Raw genomic sequence first — 15,432 nt, forward strand, 5'->3', positions numbered from 1 at the left:
CGGACTTTTCGTTAAAATTCTCAACAAACAAAGGAATTGATGGTTGTATGGTGGGGATTATTAGGGCACCATACGCCTTTTACGTATGTCTTTTGGCTTAGCACCATATGCCTTTAAAATGTGTTTTTTCTGTCATTGGCTTAGCCTATGATGTATAATTTTAAGCAAATAGAAAATTTTCAGTGTGTCAGTGTGTCAAGATCAAGGCATGGTACAACAAGTATCATAATATAAGTGGTTAGATAATTGAATTATGATACTGAATGTACTAGACCGTGTTCCCAACACACCGAAAAAAAACAAAAAATGCTACCAAGTATACGAAGAATACTAAACCACACTATTTAGAATAATCACTTAAACATGCTTTTATAAACCAAATTAGTATTCACTTACTAATAAAACTTTCACATAAATCCACATATTATAGCATGGTTTGGGAGGGAGTTTGATGTGTAGCTGGAGATATATTTCTTTTATAAACAGCTCTAAACACGTATGCGATTATATTTAGGAATCTCTCACGAACAAGATAGATCAGAATCGATCTTTTTAAGATAAGATAAGAGAAAATTTTGCGTTCAATAACTTGACCATGTAATCCATATGACATATTTCACCGAAACATTAGAACTTCAATGTTTCTTTTTAATTTTACCTGAACTCATCTAAACTTACGCTCCTCCATAAAATGTAAGAGTTGTCATAGTCAGACATCTCGACCTAAAATTTACAAAAATCACATGGGATGTGATATCCACACACCCCATTTTACTTCTCACACACCCTTCTAATTTTCGGCCGTCGGATCGGATGAATTGAAGAAGATCAACAGACATAAATTAACAAGGGGTGTGTGGAAAGTAATTTGAGGTGTGTGGATAGCACATCCCAAATCACATCTTTATAGAAGATGAGGTAAATGATGTATTACGTTGAAGGACACAAAGCATTAGAAGAAAAGAGTGGAGAGAGAGAGAGAGGGAAAAAGTGGGCGAGAGAGTGAGGTGGGTCAGAAACACACGTCGTCCTCAGGCAAAATCCATGTGCCCACATGGATGATGGCGAGAGAAGCAACAGAGTAACACTACTACTGCTTGATCTTGGTGACACCATTTATAACCCTTCTCCTCCTCCTCCTTCTGCAACATCCTCACAAGAAGCAGACAACTTTCGAAACAGTGACTGACTGACTACCCCAAAAACAGCGAGCTTTCTTCACTTTCTGACACCAGACCGTGAAAAAAAATGAAGGAGAAGAGCGACGGCGGCGGAGGCGGAGGCGGGTATTTGAGGGCGGATCAGATAGATCTGAAGAGCTTGGACGAGCAGCTGCAGCGGCACCTCAGCAGGGCATGTACGATGGAGAAGAACAAGAAGCCGGAGGAAGACGAAGAGGCAGTGGCGGCGTCGAGGAGCAACACTCCCAGAAGGCAAGAGTGGGAGATTGATCCCTCCAAGCTCGTCGTCAAGGGCGCTATAGCTCGTGGCACTTTCGGCGCGGTTCACCGTGGCATGTACGACGGCCAAGACGTCGCCGGTACTGCTCTTTTGCCACGCTTCTTTTTTAATGGAATTTTTATATTTTGTTTGGGTTCTGATTGTGCCCATTTGATGAAAATCAATACCCGTTTATCAAAATTTGATATTTCCTGGAAAAACTCATCATTTCGATATATACATGCATGTGTGAGATTGCTTCTTTGGACGTCATGGACGCCGTTGTTTTGAAGCTTAGTGACGTTGATATTGGTTTGTATTTAAGGCAGGATGTTTTAGTTTGTTTATAGTATGACTGATTGAGATCGAGTCTTTCGGGTTTGAGGGCCAATGAAATTTTTAACAATGTCAAGCTAGCCTTTTGAATGCAATGAATTAAAAACCTACTGGTTTTTGGCTCATAAATGAAATGGAAGTGCTTTTGGAAGCACAGCGCTTTGTTTGAGAAGCACCTGAACTTGCTCGTTTGGTCTCCGTTTCAACGGTGTCATAGAAGTTTCAGGCTTCTCTACAACTTTTGCTTAAGCTAGTTACTTGAATCTCTACCGTTATTCTCCAATGCGCGCAGGGATTTCTTGAAGGCTTCTGATATTTTGTTGTTGTTCTTTGTCTTAATATCCTGAATTTGATTAGCTACAACAGAGGGGAAGTGTCTCTTTTGCAGCACAATGTCCGTGATTCACGGATTGGGAGAGCAGCTGGTAGTTAGCTGTAGTAATTGCACTTTTTCCTATTAAAAAGAACCTTTGCATCTTAATTTAATAAAGTTGTGCACTTTTTTAACTTCTCACTTGGAGACACAAGCTGTGCATAGGAAGATTATTGACTCAACAGGCGAGCTACTAATCTGCCAGATGAGTTGTCATCTTAGCATTCGTGAGACTCTCGTTCAAAGTAATTCAACCAAGAAATAGAAATAGTCCAAATTACTCTATGGTGAAGACCATAATTAGGCTTGGATCAGTAGGAGATACTTTATATGATAATTGTCTTATTATGTTTGACGTTATATATTTATTAAACTGTTGATGTGGCTGTTTAGGATCGAGAGAACCTTCATTGATGTGTTTGTGTAATTTAACCTGAATCATAGAAATACCTGTACGTTAACTCTTACCTTTCCCTCTTTTTCCAATGTCCAGTTAAACTTCTAGATTGGGGAGAAGAGGGGCATAGATCAGATGCTGAAATAGCTTCACTAAGAGCAGCTTTTACTCAAGAAGTTGCTGTCTGGCATAAGCTTGAGCACCCTAATGTAACCAAGGTAACATTTCGATGTCTTCACTCTTGTATGTTGTGAGCATTCATATAACGTTTTAATTGGAAAACCGTAAGTGAAACATTCTCATACTTAACCTCTTAGTTAGAACCATGTATCTACAGAATTTACTGTAGTGTTAGAATTCAACATAAATACAAGATAGTTGTGTCGAAACAAAATTAACTTTAAAGTGGATGTCGGTTCTCAAGATGGAATGTCGCTTTTTTCTTGGCCTGACTGAGTATGGCGTCGAGCGCCCTCAAACTTGATCCAGTTGGAGTCTTATTGTTATATGAATTGGTTTGTTTACGTCAACACCGTATAACTTATTCATGCCAAATCTTTCTTTGCAGTTTATAGGGGCTACAATGGGATCATCGGAGCTACACATACAAACAGATAATGGCCAAGTTGGCATGCCAAGTAATGTTTGTTGTGTTGTTGTTGAATATTGTCCTGGCGGTGCACTGAAATCTTACCTCATAAAGAACCGCAGAAGGAAGCTGGCATTCAAACTAGTTGTCCAACTGGCATTGGATCTTGCAAGAGGGTCATATTCGCGCACTCCATCTTTATTTTATTTTATTCTTTGGATCTTTGATATATTTAAACCTTTTCAACTTCCAAGAAGATACATTAGTTTCTATATATGGAACTTGTTCTTTGAACGTGCAGAGTTTTTGTATTTCTTTAATGTGAGGATTGAACTGCCATTCTCTGTATTTTTTGTAGTTTGTGCTATCTTCATTCGAAGAAGATTGTTCACAGAGATGTTAAAACAGAAAACATGCTTCTGGACAAGACACGAACTGTAAAAATAGCCGATTTTGGGGTTGCTCGTGTTGAGGCTTCAAATCCTAATGAAATGACTGGGGAAACTGGAACCCTCGGTTACATGGCTCCAGAGGTATACCCTTTGATTAACTTTAATTTAAATCTTTAGTAATGCACCTTATTTGCATGCATGCAACCTTGTGTGGGTTTGTAGCCTTCAAGCTGCAGAGTTCTCCCTGTCGGTTAATCATAGAAGGCTGTCATGGTGTTTACCTTGCTGGGTTTTGTTCGAACTGACATGTGCAAGAATTTTCCCTATAAAGATTGGGATGTTTCTCTCTCTATATTGTGTTATTTATATGCTGTATTTGGATGCATTTGTAATGCTATGTATATCCCGACAAAATAATTCCTGATAGAAACTCCGCTTCACTAGGTTACATCAGTAAATAAGCAAAAATAGTTATGTGATGGAAAATATGTTCTCAAATTAGAAATTTCATTCCAAAAAATGTCATGGTCTTCGTAGATTTCTTATAGAGAAAGATGTGCATCTATACGTCATGATTTTGCCTCAAATATTTCCAACACTGCAGATGGACCCGGAGTGCCATAACATATCTCGGTGATGTTCCCACTATTTGGCTGTGCCGTGATGGACAGCAAACCTTACATGACACCAATATAATGGATCTTCATATGAACAAAAAATGACGAGTTGCGTTATTTAGTCCGATGCTGCTCGTTTCTGTTATTGAACATCTGTTTATGGTCAATGAGTTGCTTGTAGATCATAAGATTATGTGGTTTCCTCCTATTTCCTCAATATTTCTGTATTTCTGTATCTGATTTTTTGTCAATGGCGGGATGGAACAGGTTCTAAATGGCCACCCATATAACAGAAAATGTGATGTGTACAGTTTTGGAATCTGCTTGTGGGAAATATACTGTTGTGACATGCCGTATCCTGATCTCAGCTTTTCGGAAGTGACATCAGCCGTTGTCCGCCAGGTAGATAAAATCCATAAGATTTCTTACAATCCACGAGATAAATTATTGCGTCAAAGTTGTTTGCTAAAAGAAAAATCATATTTCTATATGAAACTACAGAATCTGAGGCCAGAGATACCTCGTTGTTGCCCAAGTGCTCTTGCAAATGTGATGAAGCGATGTTGGGACGCTAGCCCTGACAAGCGGCCTGAGATGGACGAGGTGGTGGCCATGTTGGAGGCCATTGACACATCTAAAGGTGGAGGTATGATCCCCGGGGACCAGCCGCAGGGTTGTTTCTGTTTCCTCAAGTACCGCGGACCTTGAAAGATTTGCTCCTCGTCCGGCAAGCGAGAGACGCGAAAGGAACGTGTCCGTTCTGGAAATTCAATTTGTATTAGATTGAATTGAATAGATTGAGAGAAGTGAATACAAAAGTGTGGAGGCTGTAGGTTTAATATGTGCTCTGCAACATCAGTTGCTTGTTGGACTATAAACTTTGTGAAGCTTTCGTTTCTTTATGCTAATTTCCCAAGCACAGCACAGCACAGGACCAGATTGACTAATGTTCATATAGAAAACACCAAGTGAATACATTATTCTCCAAACAAATGGTACAAATTCTCTCAAAACAATACGACGGTCACCGCCGGATCCCGGAGTGCGACTGCCGGATCCCCGAATTAAATTGCGAAGTAGTACAGAATAGTCACTATCCAGCAATCTTATAGCTTGGATTGGCAAGATTTTCCAGGCCAGAAACTACTTGGATTGATTCAATAACATCACCAACTTTCAAATCTGCCAAGAAGTCTTCGTTCTCTGTTACATATCCAAACACTGCATACCTCCCATCCAAAATATTGGAATTGCTTGGAGTTAGCTCACTTTCCTTGAGCAGCCAGAACACTTGGCTGGAAGCAGAATTGTCCTCAAATTCCTGCCAACAAAATTTGAAAACCATTTAATCTCTAACTTCTGAATCGATCAAACGAGAAAAGATGAACCGCGACGTTGATCTTACATCTCTCGCCATAGCCATTGTTCCGAACGCATTAAACGGAAGCTTTGTTTGTGTCTTGTATAGCCCGAGCTCCTGTCAGAATACGAATTTCACAATCAATGTCTACGCAGTATAAGCAAACACAGATTATAGTAGGTTTTTTGCATTAAGTTCTGGTAAGGTGTGAGAAGCTTACTTCCAAAGTTGCTCCATAAAAAGGTACTTTCTCTCCCTCGACCATGATTTCTAATGGTATTGTCCTGGTTTTCTCTGTACTTGGATCTATGAAACCCTCTGCAGGTCCTTCAGGATCACCAGTTTGTACGACAAAACCATCCGCTGCAACGAAAAGCAAAGCCAAGTCGAAATTTTGAAGTTTTGAGGTCAGATGAACTAGTAAACATAAACTTGAAATGCATAAGAGTGCATATTTACTATGAGATGTTACCTCTTTGGATTTCCATGCCATCGTAGAAGTGTCGTTCCACCAAGTCTACAAAGTTCCCGGCAGTCACAGGGGCGTTGTAACCATCAAGAACAATACGGAAGACACAATCAGTAAGGCTGGGATTGTCCTTAACCTTGACCTTCATATCCACCGTCGCTCTCCCCTTCAACAGAGGCATGCTCTGGTATTCTTCAGGCACTTCGTAAGGGAATCCGTCCACCATATCCTCTTCAACACTGCAGAAACCCAATGCCCCAGGAAGATCTCAGCTGCAGTCAATGACAAGGGCATATATGAGGATACGCATATTATACTTATAACTGACAATCCTCGCACACTTCAACGTCTTTTCAGCTCTAGCTCTAATCGACACTAGGGGTCATAGCAGTTGTTTTTTCTAGTATCTACCGCAAACAATGCCGGCTGATTTAGTCTCAGTTTTACTAATGGTCTTTCTATCGCGCATTGTCTCACTCATAAACACGAAAATTCCTACAACCGCAACTTTGCAGTTTTTTTCCAACAGAGAGAATGCATTTTGAAATTCAATACCTCTACTTACTATCTTATACTCACACAGTTTTAGCTTCTTACAGCCACTCCGATATTTCATAAGAGGCGTTTTCTGTTCATGCAGATCAATAAGCGTGACGAAATTAAAAAGCCAAAATTCTTCACCATGGCACAAGTAAATTTTTCTGCGAAATACTCACCCCCCGACATATTGAAGCAGCTCCTTCTGTTTTGCTGCTACTGCATCTCTATCTCTATCCTCCACAATCTGTTGAAGCTCATTCATTCCAGCTTCCAGCTTGGTAAGCAATTCAACTCCGTGTTCCTTCTTCGATTCAGCTAATCCAGATACAATTAAAGACTTCCCCTGCGTCAGAGCTCGAGATGCCTGCCTCAAATTCTGCATCCCAACTCAAAGTCTCAGTCACCATCTATCTAAGTTCCTCATACATAAACACAATGAAGGCAATGAAAGAAATTGTTTGATGAATTACCCTCTCAACAGAATCGAGTGCTCTGACCCCAGCTACCTTGAGACTCTCAGTGATATCTTCAAGCGGTTTCTGTACTTCCCTGATAGCTTTATTATCAATAGGCAGAGCGTATCTCAGCAATGCCCCCGGGTCCTTTATCGGCGGTCCAGAGATCAGTACAGACACATCAGGCACCGCTGGATTAGCCGCCGCAAAGGCATTGCTAGTCCAATCCAATGCAGGAACTCCTGTTACTAATCCCACCGCCAATGCTATCGAAATCGCGCACTCCTTGATGGAGAATGACTTCCCTTTCTGCTGTAACAAATGAAAATGCTTAGTGGATTCTATATACAATCAACATATTTCAGCAAAAGATCTTCCCTTTCAGCATAAACAAGTGAAGATGCTTAATGGGTTCTATGTACAATCAACTTTTGCAGAAAAATGTCACAGCTTTCTGAAAAGATTCGAACTTAACAAAGTACCCAATATTCTATACGGTTTGTACATTCTAATAGTGTAAAAAATATATTAATTGCCAAGAATTTGATTGAATAAAAATGCTGAAAATTTAAACAAAAAATGGCACCTGTTGGTTGTGGATCTGGCATTGGACAGAGCGTGGGGAAGAACGGCGGGTTGCAAGGTGGTTGTGGGGAATTGAGAAGGGAGTGCGGTGGCCGCTGAAGAATTTGGAGGAGGAGGAAGCTGGAGAAGCAGCAGAGTAGTGGCAGGAGAGGAGGGCAGCCATTGGAGTCTGACAATTTGCAGGATTCTAATAATTTGGATAAGGTGATTGGTGAGTTGGGGTTGGTTTTGCCGCAGACTTGCTGCTCTGTCTCTCTCTGTCTCTCTCTCTCTCTCTCTCTCTCTCTCACTCATAACCAAATAATGGTAGATTTGTGGCACCGTGGCACACGGTGATTGGGTCATCATCATCCTCAGTCCGCACCCTCTGGATAAGATACTTGCAACTCTTGGATTTTGAGTCTTGAAACTCTTGATTTTTCACTTGGAGTGTTGATGGAAATATTTGAAAAATACATAGTATCTAAGTGTTTAATAGATGTTTTTTACGTGATGAATTGGCAGCAAAAAAGCATATTTGTCAAGTTTCTTGCCTGTCGATTTTTGACCATGGTTTTGTTTTGACCTCTAAAACTCAACTTTGATGAATTGGTGAAGGAAATAGTTATGTGCTTCTTACGTGAAGCGTATTTTTTTTTTATCAAATTAACTTATACTTTTACTAAGATTTGATTTCTAAAATATTTTTCAACATTAATTTACATAGAACCAGATCATCGAAAAGTCGTGGAGGACTGAAATACAGTGGGTGTCAACATTCCTAGAGTTCTGTGGCATCATGGGCGAGCCTATTGGATAGATGCAAACTTCGGCCCATCAAAGTAAGACAGATGGTTAGATTTTGTGGGCCTTTATAAATCTACAAGAATAACAATACCAAAGATGCACATCAATCCATCACTTATGGGCTACCTTCAGCCCATTAAAGTAAGACTGCTCACAGATGCATTAACCAACTGAATTGCAGAACGGTAGTGCTATCCACACACTTATTTTCACTTCTTACACACATCTATCAATTTTTAGTTGTCGAATCGAATGAATTGAAGAAGATTAATGACAAAAATTAACATGTCTGACAAGTTTACCCACTAAGGGAGAGTATCTATGATATCATTGAGTTGTATACACTTTTGTTTTTATTTCATACTCATTTAATGAGACGGACGATATTATATACACTCAATTACAAGACATATTCTATATTGAGACCCGCCAAAGCCATCGATTGCAAAGACAAAGGCTTTGGAAGATGGATAAATGGATGTGACATATAGTATGCACTTGTAGAGAGAGAGAGAGAGAGAGAGAGAGAGAGAGGAGCATTGTATTTGTTCTACTTTATGTTGATGATGGGTACTATCGATGGCCACTATCGACCATACACGCACAGACACATATCTTAAAAGCATTGTTCTTTCTCAGGTGCCTGGTGCCCTCCTCCTTTTTTGAATTCGTAGCTTTCCATTCCCTCTCTCTCTCTCTCTCTCTCTCTCATATCATTACACTGGGGGACAATTGGACCTCCCCTAAAGTTCTAATCCACTTCTAGTCAAAAGATACCCCTCCCATTTAGTCTCTTACCTTACCATTGAAGTAACTGGACAACAAAAGCACTCCAACCAATACTACCCTTGCATGCAGCAGATCTATAGAGAGAGAGAGAGAGAGAGAGAGAGAGAGAGAGAGAGAGAGAGAATTGATGTTTTTTTAACGTGTGAGATTGAATGATAAATGATGGTGCTACTTGGTATATACTCTAGATTAGTCCTAAAAAATGAACCTAGTTATATTAATCTCACGGACAAAATCTCTTAAGCACAATGGTGGATATATAGTTATCTTTAATGCATCAAACTCATATAATATCTATCCAACTTGATCTTCATGACTCAACTAAGTTCAAGAGCAAGATTGCAAATCTTTTGACGACTTTTTATTCTCAGTTCCAGAGTCACTATTTCTTCTTATCTCATGTAAAAAGAAAGTAGTTACACCGTATTATGAAAGTATGCTCCTCTAAATAAGGATGGAGAATATGCGCACCTAATCTTAAAAAGAGATATACACGTTTTATACGCAATGTGCTCGCCGGCGGAAGCTAAGTCCACTGAAAAGGAGAAAAAGTGATCGATGATGGGGCTGTTTCCTTGATTCCGTTGCTGACTCAGAAACCCTATTGCTGCTATAGCTTGAAGAGAATAAAAGATTGACAAAATTGTACTTGTAAAATGCTTACCATCTTTCTTGCTTAAAGAAACAGATTCTGAGGACTTGTTATCTTCTGGGGAGAAGTGAATCTCATTCCTTCTTAGGATGGAAAGTATTTATTTTAATTTTAATTGTTCAATTTGATTCTTTTTTTTTAATTATTAAATTTGAAATTGCTACGTATATATTCCCACATTAGAGAACGAAGCCATTGGTACACAACTGGCCAACACATGGAAAATGGACATTCATCTAATCTATGATCTATCAATACTATTTCAATTTTTAAATTTATCAAAATTTAAAAAAAAAATGTTAGATGTGAATTAGATCTCTATGTTTTTTAAAATTTTTATTATTAAAGGAAAATAGCGAATTCGAAACTATTACAATAATTAGATCAATGTAAAGTTTCAAACTCGAAATGCATAAGTAAAAACTCAATATCTATCCACTATATCCCTATGATAAGCTACTTTGCAATCTATAAGATTCGAGCTGCATTTTTTTATCAGTTGTATTGCTTGAACATTTTAATTTTCTGGATTTCATTAATATTATATTGCTTATTTTCTAAGACAAACTTAAGATGCTTACACATGTGCACCTCCATCATTTTCTCATGACACATCACATGCTTTGATCTAGATTGGTTAAGTCAATGTTGTATGAACTCACCAAATACATATAATATATATATATATATATATATATATAACATAGAGGAAAATTCCTGTCTGCCAATACCAAATGGACCACCTTGGTAAGCACCAAAATAATGTGCATCCAGGCTTTTTTTCCTTTACATTGTTTAATCAGAATAGTCTTTGAAATTGATATAACTTCACAATTTGATTTTGACAATGAAAATTGATTGAAATAGTCTATGAGTTTATCCATTGTAAATCATTTTGAAATTGTGGTGAAAAATCTGCTAATATCCTCGTTAAATTGTCAGTATAATTAACTTATAATTAAGGTAGCAAAATTACTAAATGGTAAACTGTCTTGGTGAATAAAGTCTTTCTCTTCAACCTATAATGTGCCGAATTTAAATTATTCTCCCTTATCGTAGTCCAGCTTAGAATAATAATAACACTTAGAAGAAAAATTATAACCAAAGCGTTGAATATTCACAAATAAGGTCTTCATGTGCAAAGGTTGATACAAATTCTTATCGGGACAAAATCGAAAACTAGCAGAGTATGCAACATCCTTTTGAAAAGATGTCTTTACACCTTTCAAATTAGTCGACTGAAATTATTTAATTAAAAGGAAGAAGAAAATAATTAGAAAAATTTACTTTTTTTGTAACTTTGTTACTTTTGTGGATAGTCTCTATTTTTCCTTTATCTTCCACTACAAAAAGAAAAACTTTTATTCTCTCAGGGTCCCATAAATACGAAGTTTGATGGTCCTCTTCCAAGTGCAGTTGCTAAACAACCTGCAATTCTTATATATGTTTGAACACCATAAATCGAGTGATATGAAGTATGTGTGGTCAGGGGTTTCACACACGCGACAACCTTGCTCTGATACAATAAATAAAGTTGGGGTTCCACCATAAAATTATGAGAATTTTAATGAAAAGCTCACAGTATTGTTTACTTTAACAAAAAAACCATATTTTTAAAACTCAAAGTTTTCAAGTCTTTTATTAGTTTTCCTTAAAATTAATTGGTAATATGGAGAATACCGCAATTACTTATAAGTGCAAGCAAGGTCTTTTTTTTTTCGGATATGGGATTGATACTCTCAACAACATTTCTTTAATATATAATATACTTAGGTTGACCAACTTTTTAGACAACAATTCAAACTACATGATATTTCACCAATAAAAAAATAAGAACGTTAATCAACATTTAAGTAACAATTTAATCATCAACAACTATATCTGATATACAAAATACAATTTAAATATAGTCTCCAAGCATTACCTTTCATATTATATTTCGGCAATATCGACAAATCGTTTGTTAATCAACTTATTGTACGTTTGATGCACCACATGACAAGTACATTTCATCCCTCGATTCCCTTGAATGATTAAGTTTTTTATCTTTCTTATATTTAATTAAAAGTATAGAACTAAAAAAAAATGGAGGTTGAATTCAAGTATTAGAGAAAGAAAATGGCATAATTTTGGCACTAGTAATTAAACTATTGAAAAATCATCTTCAACTACATTATAATATTAAGTGCGTGGCACAATATTGCTATAAGCACTAAAATATGACTGCGTTCGTCACTCAGATAGGGGAATAGTAGCCATGTCTTGGGATAAAATTTTGGGTTAAGGTGTCAATTATGTCATTGATCCCAGCTCACCGTCATTGCCGGTGGCAACGAGAGAAAGACGGCCTGCTGGTCGCGAGGGTGAGGGTTACGATACGAGGTCTGCGCTGATGCAGGTATAAAAGGATCCTTATTGGGGATTCAGAGGGAATTGATCCGGAGAGGATCTTTACCATGTATTTCAGTTCTACGGACATATCCCGACCTAGAATGTTTACTTGGACTCCAAATTAAGTTGTGTTGGCCGACACCTAGAGGGTGACAAAACCATAAAGTGTAGTGTAGTGGAAAAGGAAGTTAATAAATTTAAACCTAAAAGTGCATAGTCAAAAGAGTGCACGGGTGAGCGGAATTAAACCCATTTCACACTTGATGTCAGAGCATAAGACAATATAGTAAATAGGATGAGGGTTATACCACTGAAGATAACTATCTCCTGAGATTTGCCAGAATCCTCGTTTACACGTAAGCACAAATACTAAACCTGGAGGGGCGAAAAACAAAGTTGAGTGAGTCAGCAAAACAACGTTTGTAGTAAACCTTTATTTTCGAATATAATAACATCTCGCTGTAAAATAAGTATAATTTCCTTAAAACATACTACATAAGTTTGTAAACAACAATACAACAACAATATAACCAGAAGTATGCCAAGTCATGATATATCAAATGTTGCAGTATACTCATATGATAATCAAGTATAAATAAGTGCTCATCCATCTAAGCTGACACACGAGTTCGTATAGATAAATTATGACACGAACAGGATTGGGTGTAATCAATACGCTCTAGTACTATGATCACGTGAAGGCTGGTGCAAAAGCACGGTCACATACAAGTCGGAATTGCCTAATGCAATTTGTACGACAAGTTAGCACCTAATTTGGATCCAAAACGAGCGAATGGTGCGGATGTGAACATACACGTGAATGACTGGCCCTGGCCTGGGGAAGAGTACAAATACCGGGGTGCAGCAAGATGAGTATATACAAATATGTATGAATGTCATGACAGTAATATACCAACCATATAGTAGCATTTATCACATTTAATATCACAATAACGATACTTGGCAATATAAGTGTAAAAATGAAGTAAATACGCATTCATGGAAACTATTATTATATATAGGTATAAAAACAAACTGCCCACTCACAGATACGCAGTCGAAACGAAGCCTCCGAGCCTTACTTGACCCCGTACGTCCTCAGGATACGTTTCCCCTAAATGTGAAATTACTAATTTAATTAGTTTAATAATACCTATATGGAAACTTAAATAAAACCTCCGTAGATTGCTCAAATATAAGGTTTGAATATACGAAATCGATTTACTTAACGTCACGGACCTACACAAATTGACAGAAAGCAAATCAGAGATCGGACACGCCCTCACGCACCGGCTAAGGCACGGCCATACTTGCCACCACGCCCAGGCATCCCTAATGTTCGTCAAGAATATTTTGTCTGTTTGACGGAATATTCCGTTAAATAACTAACAAAGTTTAACAGCATTACCTGACGCTGTTAGAATATTCCGTCAACTTTGACGGAATATTCCTTCATCTTCTCCGGTGGTCCTCGGCGGTCGCCTCCGTCCGCCGTCGTCTGAACTCACCGGAATCTAGAAATTTCCGCCGGTTTCTGGGTAAAATTTCAAACCTTTATATCTTCTTCATTTTTCAACTATTTTTCACAAAATTTATTTAGAAATGAAGCTTATGAAGAGTAGAATCGCGTTATACCTTTTTGAAGTCCAAAAAGTGGACGAATGTGGCTTGAAAAAGCCTCGAAAGGTTCGGCCAAAAACTCAACTTCTTGAAACCGGGTTGTTTCACATTAAAGCTTCCCCAAACCTTCACTAAAGACCTCAGGGAGTTGAGTGGAGGCCTTTAGACATCCTAAAAACTTGTAACTTGTTCGCAACTCGTAGGGAAAAACTAAGCCTAGTCGGAACTTCTGAGTTCGACGTCCAAAACTCGGTCAAACCACGATCCAAGGGCATAATTGTGTTCATGGTGGTGAGATGAACACAATGGTGTGATTTTTGGGCTCGATCTACGAGCTTTGGTGTTCGTTCATGGCGATTACAGAGAATGAGAGACTTCGGGAGGGGGAGAGAGAATGAAGAGAGAGATGGTGCTTTTTCTCTTTTTTTCTGATTGGGTGTAGGGAAGTGGGAAGAGATGTGATTGGTAAGAGTGAAAATGGGAAAGTTTGATTGGTGAGTGACAAGGGAAGGCGCGGGTTAGGTTAAAAAGAAATTACGGATAGGTTTTTCAGATTTCCTACAGTAAAAGGAATCAAAAAATCTATCCAGCACAGTGTTTCCGACACTGATATTTTGTATGCGAGTGTACAAAAATATCTGTAATTAACGTACTTTAACGAAGCATAACTTTTTCGTTACATGTCTGATTCGAGTCTAACACGAGCTCATGCGTTCGTATTGACGAGTACTATTTAAGTATGAAACTAGGAAGAAGAAACTGAAAGCCGAAACCACGTCCACGTCAGATTCCATTTTTGCCCAAAAAAGGTAAAAATGTCAAAACACATCAATGGAAAAGAAATTACAGTGAAAAGTAGGAACAAGTTGTCACATCTACCTTACTCCATATTGATTTTATAATACAGAAGTTGTTCTAATCAATCAGCCTTATCAAAATTTATCTCTTAATTCTCAAAAAAATCTTAAATTGTGTCAAATATCGACAATGAAATGATCAGAAATAAAAAAAGTAACCCCACCATTTTCATTTGACTTTAATTTAGACGAGGCCACTCCCTTTTGTTTCTTCTGCTTTGCATTTATATAGGAAATTGGTTATAGGCTTACAGCTACTTAGCAGAAGGAACATTTAAGCAAGGAGTTTGCTATGGTTTAGGCAAGAACAAGAAGAAGAAAACTCTAAAATTAAAGGTATTAACTTGTGTTTGATCCTTGTTGTATCATGTGGAACATGCTTTGTCAATAATTTGTGAAATGTTTCTGTGAGCATTTTCAGCCTCTGAAAAGATGTACTGTTGTGGCAAACCCATCAACCCGTCCCTTAAAAAATTAACGAAATATGTAACTTGTAGTGTTTATAGACAAATAGTAAGTGATATAGTATATACTTTTCCCGATTCGTTCTCATTTAATTTATTCAAGTTAAGAATTATAAAGATTGAAAGAAAAAAAGATGAACGTGCGGAAATCACTCGCCCGATTTTTTTTTACCAAATGAAAAAGAAATGTTGAGATTCTCCATTAGCAATTGAGTTTAGAAGTTGGTTATGATATTTGTATAAAAAATTGATAGAGAGAGAGAGAGAGAGAGAGGGTTGGAGTTGGCCGGGTAAAAAATGTTTAGAAAAAAAGGAGAGAA

The 15,432-nt window shown here is 37.8% G+C and overlaps 2 protein-coding genes across 2 annotated transcripts; one reads left to right on the forward strand and one right to left on the reverse strand.

Annotated features, from left to right (window-relative positions):
* The first annotated feature begins 957 nt into the window (after positions 1 to 957).
* LOC126583553 (serine/threonine-protein kinase STY13-like) lies at positions 958 to 5,068 on the forward strand. Its single transcript, XM_050247973.1, has 6 exons — positions 958 to 1,540; positions 2,643 to 2,764; positions 3,115 to 3,311; positions 3,494 to 3,668; positions 4,412 to 4,546; positions 4,646 to 5,068. Exons 1-6 carry the CDS (start codon positions 1,249 to 1,251, stop codon positions 4,850 to 4,852), a joined length of 1,128 nt encoding a protein of 375 aa, XP_050103930.1. The 5' UTR covers positions 958 to 1,248; the 3' UTR covers positions 4,853 to 5,068.
* Positions 5,069 to 5,075: 7 nt separating this feature from the next.
* On the reverse strand, positions 5,076 to 7,923 carry LOC126583549 (peptidyl-prolyl cis-trans isomerase CYP38, chloroplastic-like). Its single transcript, XM_050247963.1, has 7 exons — positions 7,555 to 7,923; positions 6,984 to 7,277; positions 6,690 to 6,889; positions 5,977 to 6,212; positions 5,725 to 5,867; positions 5,550 to 5,621; positions 5,076 to 5,465 (listed from the first exon to the last, which is right to left on the reverse strand). Exons 1-7 carry the CDS (start codon positions 7,714 to 7,716, stop codon positions 5,238 to 5,240), a joined length of 1,335 nt encoding a protein of 444 aa, XP_050103920.1. The 5' UTR covers positions 7,717 to 7,923; the 3' UTR covers positions 5,076 to 5,237.
* Positions 7,924 to 15,432: the final 7,509 nt, after the last annotated feature.

The sequence above is a fragment of the Malus sylvestris genome, chromosome 9 (assembly GCF_916048215.2).
Source record: "Malus sylvestris chromosome 9, drMalSylv7.2, whole genome shotgun sequence".
Lineage (NCBI taxonomy): Eukaryota > Viridiplantae > Streptophyta > Magnoliopsida > Rosales > Rosaceae > Malus > Malus sylvestris.

Coding starts and splice junctions, on each gene's coding strand:
- LOC126583549 (XM_050247963.1), bottom strand. CDS start 7,716: ATGGCTGCCCTCCTCTCCTGCCACTACTCTGCTGCTTCTCCAGCTTCC. Junction 7,278..7,554: donor GCCAGATCCACAACCAACAG/GTGCCATTTTTT, acceptor TTGTTACAGCAG/AAAGGGAAGTCATTCTCCAT. Junction 6,890..6,983: donor CACTCGATTCTGTTGAGAGG/GTAATTCATCAA, acceptor GTTGGGATGCAG/AATTTGAGGCAGGCATCTCG.
- LOC126583553 (XM_050247973.1), top strand. CDS start 1,249: ATGAAGGAGAAGAGCGACGGCGGCGGAGGCGGAGGCGGGTATTTGAGG. Junction 3,312..3,493: donor GCATTGGATCTTGCAAGAGG/GTCATATTCGCG, acceptor TATTTTTTGTAG/TTTGTGCTATCTTCATTCGA. Junction 4,547..4,645: donor CATCAGCCGTTGTCCGCCAG/GTAGATAAAATC, acceptor ATGAAACTACAG/AATCTGAGGCCAGAGATACC.